At 32.9% G+C, this 12,104-nt stretch overlaps 1 protein-coding gene across 1 annotated transcript in view; it reads right to left on the bottom strand.

Moving 5' to 3' along the window:
• Positions 1-2,504, bottom strand: part of LOC136063150 (uncharacterized) — a 6,511-nt gene extending 4,007 nt beyond the window's left edge. The window contains 2 exon segments of the mRNA XM_065763101.1: positions 2,258-2,332; positions 2,384-2,504. Of these exon segments, the coding sequence (XP_065619173.1) occupies positions 2,258-2,332; positions 2,384-2,504 (196 nt within the window).
• Positions 2,505-12,104: the final 9,600 nt, after the last annotated feature.

Genomic DNA, 12,104 nt, shown 5'->3' with positions numbered 1-12,104 from the left:
TCATGCATCAGATCTGGAAGCTTCCAAAAATAAACTGCATCAAACTTGCATATTAGAATTTTAGGCAAAGGAACATTCCAGAACGTCAGCAATGCAGGTGTAGTAACTTCAAGCCCGATTTTGACCTTGATGTAGCTCATATCTCTCAAAACTCAAAACATGAAAGTTGTAGAGATTTGTCTTGGCATTCCACAACAACTTGAACAATCTCAATCGGAGCTTGGATGATAGAGTTATACCCAAATTACAAAGCAATGTCAAAGTTCTCTAGAATCGCCCAATTAGCTATGTTTTGCACTTAATGCCATCATTTGCATCCTAAATCAAAATATAAGAATAATGAGTACATTTAGACACCAAATAAATATAAAAGACTAAACATTAAGGGAGAAAAATATGACATTTTGCATTCTCATCAGTTTGCATGCGTGTTTCTGCTTCTAGGGAATTGATGTAAGGTGAAAGACTCAAACCTTGATTGCAGGTGTCTAACCTAGTTTAAATACTTGCATTCTCGAATCCCTGGCCTCCAATTCTCCTTTCACCTGGCCTACAACCAACCTCGAATATGAGAATAACTCCACTGCTCTTCTTCCCATTTTCTAAACCATAGCCATTCTTGCCAGTAAAGCCTCATACTCGACCTCATTGTTCGTGGCCGAGAAGCCCAACCTTAGAGATTTCTCAATAATCACTCCTTCAGGAGATACCACAACTAGCCCCACTCTAGATTCCCTTTGATTCGCTACCCCATCAACATACACCTTCCATGATAGAGACCCTTGAAAGGAGACCCTAACTGATTTTCCATCCATGCATTACTCTTCCATGTCCTTTCCCATTGGAGACTCAGTAAATTTGGCCACTAAATCCGTAAGGACTTGGCCCTTAATGGTAGTGCGAGGCATATACTTGATATCAAAAGCTCTCAGGATCATTCCCCATTTTGCAATCCTCCTATGTAGTTAGATCTCCAAAGCAGTGATTGAAGAGGAAGTTGGGTGAGAACCACAATAGTGTGAGCCTGGAAGTAAAGAGAGAGCTTCTGTGTAGTATGCACCACTGCTAAAATGGCTTTCTCTAATTGTAGATAACGAACCTCTGCCTCATACAATGATTTTCTAGATTGGTCTCTACACACCATCATCAACCCGTACTAGTACCAGGCTCACTGCATGTGAGGCTACAGCAATGTAAGCAAATAAAACTTCCTCCTCCTTGAGTCTGGATATAATGGGTGGCCGAGAAATATATTCCTTTAACTGCTGGAAGGCCGAGGCACAATCTTCGGTCCATTCAAACTCCTTCCACTTATGCAACAACTAGAAAAAGGGCTTGCACCTATCTGTTGATCGCGAAATGAATTGATTCAAAGCAGTAGTCATTCTTATCAACTTTTGGACCTCTTTAGGATTCTGAGGAAGCTACAGGTTGTTAATTGCTCTATTCTGATTAGGGCCGGCCTCAATTCCGTGATGAGTGACCATATAACTTAGAAACTTGACAGAGCCAATGCTGAAAGAACACTTAGAAGCATTAAGGCACAATTTATGTTTCCTCAGTATTTCAAAAATATTCCTGAGGTTATTACGTGCTTAAACTCTACTTTACTCTTTACCACCATATCATCTATGTAGACATCAATATTTTTGCCCAGTTGAGGTTCAAACATCCTGGTCATCATCTTTTGATTAGTAGACCCTACTTTTTTCAATCCAAAGGGCATTACTTTGTAATGATAATTTCCAATGGATGTAATGAAAGCAATTTTCTCTTGATCATCTAGAGCTAATGGTATTTGATGATATCCTTGAAAAGCTTCCAAGAAGCTTATCCGAGGATGGCCTATAGTTGCATCCACTAATTGATCTATTTGAGGCATGGGAAGGGATCCTTAGGGCAAGTTTTATTTAAATTCGTGAAGTCTACACATACTCAACACTTCCCACTTTCTTTCTCACCACCACTGTATTGGCTAACCATTCAGGGTAAAAAACTTCCTTTATGGCACCGGCTCGTTTAAGCTTAACCACCTCTTCCTTGACAGCATCAAAATGGTCCTTAGATAAGCGCCGAGGTAGTTGCTTTTGGGGGATGATTGAGGGATTGACGTTTAGATGATGGCAAATAAAATTTAGGTGAACCCCAGGAGCTTTGTAAGCACTCCATGCAAACACATCAATATTTCTTCTAAAAAATCCTATCAGCTCTTCCTTCTCCTGAGGAGGCAACTAAACACCAACTTGGAAGAACTTACCTTCATCATCACCAATGATAACTTTTTCTAACTCCTCACACCTTGCCTCTTCCACCACCACACCCGTAAACCACACTGGCACCCTTGATTGCTATAAACCCTACTCGGTAAAAGTCGAGGACTCACCTCCGATTTGATGTCTAATTGCAGCCACTAAGCACTGCCTAGCCATAGACTGGCTTCCAACCAGCTCCTCGACCTGATCCCCTAACAGATACTTCACCTTCAAGTGCAAGGTGAAAGACATAGCGCCTATGGCGTGAAGCCAAGGTCTTGCCATAATAGTAGTGCAGGGGGAGTATGCATCTACCACGATGAAGTTTACTTCCACGACTTTTGACCTTGCCTGAACGAGTAGTCTGATTTGGCCCTTTAAAAAGACGATCTTTCCATCAAACCCTATCAAAGGGGAGTCATAGTAGGCTAGGTCCTTGGGCCTCAGCATTAGCCCATTAAATAGGTCGGGTACATGATCTTTGCACTGCTACCCTGATCCACCAATACCCTCTTGACATCATACCCTCTAATCCTAAGAGTAACTACTAGGGCATCATCATGTGGTTGCAAGGTTCCAACTTTATCCTTATCGGAAAAGCTTAAAGCTAGTCAGGCTCCAATCTACCCTTTTTTTTCAAATCTGGGGGCGCACCCTCTATAGATGGCCAGGCTATAAACATCGCCCTGGATGGCTGAGAACTAGTCCTTCCTGGAGCAGTAAGAATGACACTAATTGTACCTAAAGGTGGTCTTGTTAAAGCATCTTTCTAAGCTCTCGACCCTGCCTGACTGCCCTGTCCGTTAGGTTGATACAGGAATTGCTTCAATTTCCCATTCTTAACCAATTACTCTAAATGACTCCACAATGTTCTGTAATCCTCTGCAGTGTGCCCTTGCTCTTGGTGGTATTGGCAGTGAAGGCTCTAGTTACACTACATAGGGTTTCCCCTCCATCTTATTTGGCCATTTAAAATACGACCCATTTTTAATTTTTTTCCAAGATTTAGTGCATAAGCTCTCGAAACACAGTGCTAGCCACCTGAGTAATAGTAGATCCAGATTGCCTAACAAAATCTCTTCGAGGTCGGTTACTGTTGTATTTATCCGACCTAAAATCCCTTCTGTCCAGTGGGACCACTTTAGCTTTCCTTTTCCCTTATTGTTGGTCCTCTTTGACCTGCTTATACTCGTCAATGTGGTCCATGAGTTGACGTACACTCCTAACAGGCTTCCTTGTCAAAGATTTTCTCAAATCATGCTTGGCAGGTAGGCCAACCTTGAAAGTCCTTATAGCCACATCATCGAAGTTCCCATCTTTCTCATCAATCATTTCCCAGTACCTGTTGGAATAAATTTTTAGGCTTTTCCATTCTTGCATAGTCATAGACAATAGGGAGTCCAAGGGCTGAGGAACTCTATTGCAAGTAACAAAACGAGCCCCAAATGCTCTAGAGCGTAGCAGGTGCATAGCAGCCTTGTGGCACTTATAGCCATTCTCTAATTGAAGTGGCTACTATGTTCCACAGGGTCCATTCTGCCATTGTACATGGTGAACGCTGGCTAAGTAAACTGCTGAGGGAGCTTCCCACCTTCAATCCTACGGGTAAAAGAAGATTTAGAAATCTGGTTAAAAGCTCTTCTCATAGCATCACTACCCAGACCTTTTCGAGATAGACTGTTATTCCTACACTTATAATGGTGATCCTTATCATACGAAAAAGACTCATTAGGAGGAGTCCTTTACCTAGGCCTATAGCTACTATCCCCATCATCATTTAAAGAAGGGACAGAGCTTGAAAGAGTCTTTCTCTGTTGCTTGTGGCGTAACCTCCTCCGCAAATGGTCAATCTCCAACTGCATACTTCTAGTATTCTCTTTATGAGAGACGTGACTCCTACTTCAAGACTGGCTCCTACTAGTTTGAGTAGTATTTACACTAACTTCACGATCTCTTTTACGTTCAAGGTTGAGGAAATGATCTTGGCACTAGGAACCAGCAGATTCTTCCTGGTTAGGACTTGAACCCACCATATCTGAACATTGAACTCACTAAAACTCTAGTATTTCCCACAAACAGCGCCAATTGTAAGGGCAGGTTTTGGATTCTAAGCCCACAAGGTAAAAGGGTTAAGGCACAAGGAGCCCAATATATATATATATATATATATATATTAGAGAGTGGGCTGAAAATTAGGCTTCAATGAGTTGGACAGTGCTCACAATGGATTAAAGATTGAAATAAAACAAAGAAAAATAGGTTTTATGCGAAGAAATCCTTCCTTGGCAAAGTCCGAGGAGAGTAGTTCTTGAGTATATTCTTCTTAGACTTGATTACAATTTTAGTTCTTTGTACTACAATGTTCTTTCTACAGATTCTTAGACGAACCTCTTCCTATCCTTGGAGAATCTCTTACATTATATGGCCTCTTTTGGCTAATCTTGGCCCTCTATTTGTTGATCATATAAACCACTACTCGAGTGCTTGTCCCATCAGATGCCCTCCCAAGTCTTCTGTGAGTTGCAGCAACTAAGACAAAACTGTTTAGAGGTCTTCACATAAATGCAGCCAGGGGGATTGGTAGGGTGTATTAAATGTGGTGGCAGCTACCATCTCTCCAATCACGTCAGGGCTAACCCCCTCTCTGAAGCTCTTCCTCTACAGTGTGGCTCCCTCTGGTAATGTGCTATTGACGTGGCCATGACTCGCCTCTCTGGCCTTATCGTCCGAGTGTATAGTCTCCTCGGAATTGCATTGGCCACCTTGGCCTTAGGTATGACATGTGGCATTATTTCCTTATTAAATTTCTGTATCCCACAACTAGTATTAGGCCCGTGCGATGCACAACTTTATTAAGAATCATATATAAATTAATGAAAATAAAGAATAATAATTTTTATATTTATTAAAATTAAAAAGATAATAAAAATAAAGTAATCGTTTGCTCTATTTTTTTTTAAAAAAGTAACCTTCTACTTTGTGTTATATAATGAATGTATATTGTGGAAGATTGAGTTTTTAGAAATAAAAAAATCATATAAGTCCAAAATTAATGGAATGGAATATGGTAAATAACTAAGCAACTAATATAAACAGAGATGTTTGAAAAATATAAAGGGAGTTTGCATAATTAAAACTCAAGTGCATATTTAAATGAAAAACCCTAAATTCAATAATTAAAAAATAATAATTGAAAGCATATTTAAGTGGTAACCTCAATGTAGTAGTTAAATATTATGAACAACCCGAATTACTAGACATTAAAAAATAAAAGTAGATAAACTTATGTAAGAATTGAATTTTTGTCTTTGAAAGTGAGGAATGAGGCACCAAATTTCACCCTATAAAAACAAAATGTGTAAATATAAACTTCAAGAAATTTTTTTGAGAAAAACTTTTGATCGAGTGCTTTGAAACCTTAAGGAAACTCCTTGGAAAAATATAATAAAAAACAACATGAATAATAATAAATAAATAAAATATAATTGGGAATTTATTTTTTGAAGTGAAGAGGGACTGAATTTGAGAGAAAAACAAATAACAAAAAACCCTAAAAAATGATAGAAACTTGGGGAAATATTAATGAAAAAAATCATGAATCTGGCTTTATTATTTATAGTGACATGAAAATCTAAAGATGAGAGTCACGGTATAAAAAAAACTATTATCCATAATTATTCCTATATTTATCCAACAAACAAAATTTCAACCATGGTAAACTTTAACCCAAAAAAAAAAGTTGATGTTAATAGCCTTTCCCTCTAATATACAGTAAATATCAATTTGTTAATGTTAATAGCCTTTTTTTTTTTTTTGGTTATGCAAAAATTTGATATTTATCCAAAAAATAAATAAATTAAAACAAAATATATTTGAAAAAAAGTATATAACAAATTTATTATTAATTCCTCCCGTGTGTATATCCTCCCAATGAAAGTGGTTTTTTTTTTAATATATATTTATTTTTAATTTATGGGATTAGCTATACTTCTACGTACACAACTACAAATTTTAATATTTTATGCTTTGGATTTTGTTTTCTTTCTATCCTATTATTTTAGGCTTTGTTGATAATATTTAGATAGACACAATTGTAGGTAAACTATTATCCATAATCATTCCTATATTTATCCAACAAACAAAATTTCAATCATGGTAAACTTCAACCAAAAAAAAAATAAAAAAAAAAAAAAAAAGGAACTTATTTAAAATCAAATACCATAAAAATCAACCTATAAAAAAAAAACCCATAAAAATCAAGTTGTTAACGTTAATTACAATATTTTTCCCTAATATACCGTAAAGATCAAGTTGTTAATGTTATTGGCTCTTTTTTTATTTTTTTTATTATTTTTTTTATTTATATATAAATTCATGGGATTAGCTATAACGTACACTACTACACATTTTAATATTTTATACTTTGGATTTTTTTTTTTTCTTTCTATCCTAGTATTTTAGGCTTTGTTGATAATATTTAGATAGACATAATTGTAAGTTGTAGTTGTATGTGGCACCAACCAACTAAATTTACTTTTCAAAGAAGAAAACCAACTAAATTTAATCTCTTTTTAAAATTTTTCGTTTTGTTGAATGTAGGTAGCATATTTTGTTAAAACACTTATTTTTTAATATAAATTGCATGTTTTGTTAAAATTGCTTTATTTATTTATTTATAATACACTACATGTACAAATAAGGATTAGATGAAAATTTTGGAATATAATACACTACACTTAAAAAAAATAAGGATTAAATGGATTAGAGGAAGAATTTGGATTGTAATCAAATTAAGATTTTTATTAACTTAGAAATTATAGTAGATAGATTAGATGAAAAATTTGGATTGTAATCAAGTTAAAATTTTTATCAACTTAAAAATTATAGGTAAAAAAATATTTTTAAAATCTAAAAAAAAATTCTACAATTTGGTGAAGCCACTTGGCGCAACCACGGCTTCTAAGCTAAACTTTTATAGTATATGATATGATATGATTACATATATATATTTTCTAATACATTTCATGCATATATAGGTCTACTTATGTAATACTCCTCCTATTAAACACTCTAGGTAATTCCAGTTTCAAGATTAACTTTGATGAAGCTTTTTTCAGTCAAGAGAGTCGTGCTGGTATTGGTGTTGTGGAACGAAATGTAGCGGGTCTGGTCATGACCTCCCTCTCACAGCAAATCGATTACCTTCAACTGTTCTAGAGGTAGAGACCCTAGTGGCACAAAGTTCTTTGGAATTAGCAATTGAGATAGGAGTAAACAAAGTCATTCTTAAGGGGGATTGTGCAATTCTTATCAATGCTCTTCAATTCAAAAGCCATTCCTTGGCTCAATTTGACCACTTAGCAAAGGATGTAAGTACTTGGCATCCTTTTTGCAAAGTTGTAGTCTTTCCCATGTGCGTAGGCATTGTAACGTAGTTGCTCATTCTTTAGCAAGATGAGTAATATTATGTCATCATTTGTTGGTCTGGATGGAAGATGTTCCATCAAACATTTATAATGTTCTTCAGGCTGATTAGATAGCCTCCTTTAATAAAATGTCGTGACATAGCTATTGATCTTTAATTTTCTAGAAATTTTGCAAGCATGGAGAATATAAGATGAAAATGTAATCCAATTGTGGATTTGTCAAAATTCTCCAATAAAAAGATATTGAATAATATCGTAGTTTTAAGTTAAAACAAATTTTGTAGTTAAACTTTGTCATATATATATATATATATTCTCTCTCTCTCTCTCAGAGAGAGAGAGAGAGAGAGAGAGAGAGAGAGAGTTACACCTAGTGTAACTCTTTAAAGTTACACATTTTTTAAACCATTGGATTTAAGTAGATCCAACGGTAATAAAAAAAACCCTCATTAATGCTAATATTTTAATTGATCTCATTTTTTTTATTTAATAAATTCCGTACTTATTTCTAAACCAAAAAAAAAAAAATTATATGTCTACTATCTCTCTCTCTCTCTCTCTCTCTCTCTCTCCCTCTCTCTCTTTCTCTTTGCACGTTTCTCTCTTTATCTCCTCCACGGCTCTTCCACCTCTTTGGCTAGGTTGTTGGCAGGAAAAAAAAAAAAAGCCACAGCCTACCTAACTTTGATTAATAACAAAACTATTGCTATTCTGTTTTGCTGTTATGGATGAGAACCAATTATGCACAAATACACATGGTTCTGCCATGTTGTTTTATTGCTTGGTCCTATCTATCTTCCAAATAGTGATCTTATTGTTGTGCTGCACAAGTAGAAATACAAAGATAAATAACTATCCAAAGGGATATACAACCAAAACCTCAAATTTATAGATGACTTCATACACTAGTGATGGATGGCCCCCCTCTATTTCAAATTTTATTAGGTTCCTGTGTTGCTTAAGTACACACGAAAGCTTTATAAAACCTTTTGTGAAAGGTCTCACATTGTCTTTCTAATCCTCATAACATGTTGGCTAATAATGTGTAGGTTTTGTGAAAGGTCTCACTTTGTCGTATATATCTATATGAAAGCTCGGTCCTATCTATCTTCCAGATAGTGATCTTATTGTTGTGCTGTACAAGTAGAAAATACAAAGATAAATAAATATCCAAAGGGTATATAACCAGAACCTCAAATTTATAAATGACTTCATACACTAGTGATGGATGGTCCCCTCTATTTCAAATTTTATTAGGTTCCTGTGTTGCTTAAGTCCACACGAAAGCAAAGCCTTTTGTGAAAGGTCTCACATTGTCTTTCTAAGCCTCATAGCATGTTGGCTGATAAAGTCTATGTTTTGTGAAAGGTATCACTTTGTCATATATATCTATACTATATATAAGAAGATTCCCCTCTTTCAACTGAACTTTTATGTGATTCAAAAATACCCTAATTATTGAAGAGTAACTTCATTTAGAAAGTAGAAGAGTTTTTGGGCACGCATGTAAGCGCATGCTTAGAGGCTAGTGTGTGTGTGTGTATATATATATATGAGATAGGTTCAAGTTACACCTAGTGTAACTTCACAAGAATTACACATTTTGTGAACCATTGATTACTATTAGATCTAAGGGCTAAAAAATATTCATAGTAGAATCATTATTACTCTTTAGAAATTAGTGATTTAGGCATTAACTCCTCTTATTAAAGGGGGAAAAAAAAACCAGCATTAACTTCTTCTTTTTTGTCCATATCATCATCTTCTTCCTCTTGTCTTTCTTTTTGCACTATACTTTCAGGCTTCCACCATTCATAAAATTCTCATAGTTGGGTCGGAAAGCAGCCACGGAGCTTCTCTTTTGTTTATTCGTCTGGTGTTACTATGTAATTTCATAGTTGATGTTGACGAGACCACATGTGCTCTAAAACTATCGCAGTGAAAATATATTTCTTAAATTTGGATTTCCATTACCACCATTAATAATAGTCTTGTATCTATAAAGGAGTTTTTAATTGGATGGTGTGTTTTCTGTTGAAGAAATTTCTTTGTGGAGGAACCATGAGAAGAACTTTCACATTAACTTTAAGAGAGAATCTTGACTAAAATATTTTGTTTATATATAGAGACATTATATTCAGAATTCTTTCAATAGCAAGCCTAGCAAGAAGAAAATGACTTGAGAGTTATTTTCAAAATTTCCAACAACGAGTCTAAGAAGAAGAAAAGACTTGAGATGTTATTTTCAGAATTATTCCAACCACCATTCATGATGGAGGCTTGAAAGTATAGTGCAAAAAGAAAGAAAAGAGGAAGAAGATGATGATATGGACGAAAAAAGAAAATGAAAAAAGAAGAGAGTAAATGCTGTGGTTTTTATTTTTTATTTTTATTTTATATTTAATAAGAAGAGTTAATGCCTAAATCACTAATTTCTATGGACTAATAATGATACTACCATGAGTGTTTTTGACCCTTAGATTTAATAGTAATCAATGGTTCACAGGATTCTCAAAAAAAAAAAAAAAAGGTTCACAAAAGGTGTAACTTTTGTGAATTCAATTAAAATGAAAAAAAAAAAAATAAAGTTACATGGAAGATGTATATTATGTAAGTTCAAGTTTGGCATTTTTTTTTTCAAAAACAAATATTATAAAATATTTTAAAAACTATGGCAAATTGTAAAAATAGTATAATAATTATTAATGAAATCTTTCTCTATGTGTGTGTGAGTGTATAAAAGATAAAACAAAAAAAAAAAAACTATTTTTTTAAATCTAAAAAATAATTGAATTTTGTATATTTGTCCTTATATATAATATATCTAATTACAATGATCAATAAAAAATTTTAAAACTTTTTTTAATAATTCCTATTTATTTATGAAGAGGGGATCATCCTAAAAGAATTAATTCAAAATTTAAGATTAAAAATAAATTGTACTTGTACACCTAAAAGAAATTTAATTTTTATTTCATATTTTAATATTTAAATAATTTGTTTTAGTGTTGATTTTATTCAAACGATTGTAAGTTATATCACACATTCTAACTTAATAATAAATAAAAATATAATACCGTAACTTAAAGTAACATTTTAACTTACTAATAAATAAACATAACACCCTAACTTAAAGTAATGTTTGTAATTGTATTGTGCTTTAGCCTTTAAGAACACATATATTATTTTTTTCAAATAAAAAGATATTAATATTACACATGAAAAAAATAATGAATTCAATAATTGAAACAGTTGAAAACAAAATTAAGCCAAAATCCCAATTCATTAATGAAAAAATATCCAAATTTCTAAACTTTAAAAAAAATGAAAACAAAGTTAAGCAAAGATAGACTTACATAGGAATTTGGACTGATGGATATAAAAACACTTTTAGATCCTTCTTTTTCTCTCGTATCCAATTTTATATTTAACAGCAAATTTTGCTTTTAATTAAAGAAGATAGATTACATGGAACAAAACACCAAACAAAAACCATAACAAATTAAATCCACATACAATAAAATATTGATGTCAACAACAAATAATCATGTGATAAGAAAATAAAAAATACAAATATATTGCTTGCTATATTGATGCCTAAAAAAAATACTAAAAGGTGTGATCAAACATAGAATTTCAGCCTATCTATAAAACTTACTTATAAAAATGATATAATATATAATAAAAAGGTAACAAATACACAAAATCTATTCAATTTGATAAATAAATAAAAAATACCTACAAGGTTGTAGGTATGGTAGAGAGGAGAAGGGAAGAATATAGTAAATAATTGTAAGGTCTGTAGTAGAAAGAATAATACACTAAAAAATTGTGTGTATATATAGAGAGAATTTTAGGTTGTGAGGAAGATGATATGAACAAAAAGAAGGCGTTTAAGTGAAACTCAAATACTTATTTTTTTAACTTTATTATTAGGAAAAATATGGCATAAGATGCAAATTTATCCACAAAAAAGAAGAAGAAACGTAGTAAAAATGAAAAAGAAAAACGTACTTTTTTTTAAATTGCATCTTTTTTTTTTCTTTCATCTATTTTTTATCTTTCTTTTTTATTTAAATTCTATCCTTTTTATATATAGGTAATTCTATCCTATTGATTTTAGGCTTTGTTGATAACATTTTAGATAGACATAAATATAGTTGTAGTTGTAAATCAAATACTACTTTCTTTTGTTACTTGATTATTAGGAAAAAGATGATATAAAATACATATTTATCCAAAAAAAAAAAAAGGAACTTGAAAAAATTAACAAAAATGAACTTATGTTGATACACAATAGTATTCAATTCTATCTTCTTCTTCTTTTTCTTTTTTTAAATTCTATCTTATTTGCTTTAACAAAAATACTTACTGTAGGTTGCACGTTTTGTTAAAATACTTATTGTTATTTTATCCAAAAAAATTA

Source organism: Quercus suber, unplaced genomic scaffold (genome assembly GCF_002906115.3).
Source record: "Quercus suber isolate HL8 unplaced genomic scaffold, Cork oak 2.0 scaffold_492, whole genome shotgun sequence".
Taxonomy (NCBI): Eukaryota; Viridiplantae; Streptophyta; class Magnoliopsida; order Fagales; family Fagaceae; genus Quercus; species Quercus suber.
Note: the sequence above shows the minus strand (reverse complement) of the source record. Positions and strands in the feature narration are given on the sequence as shown.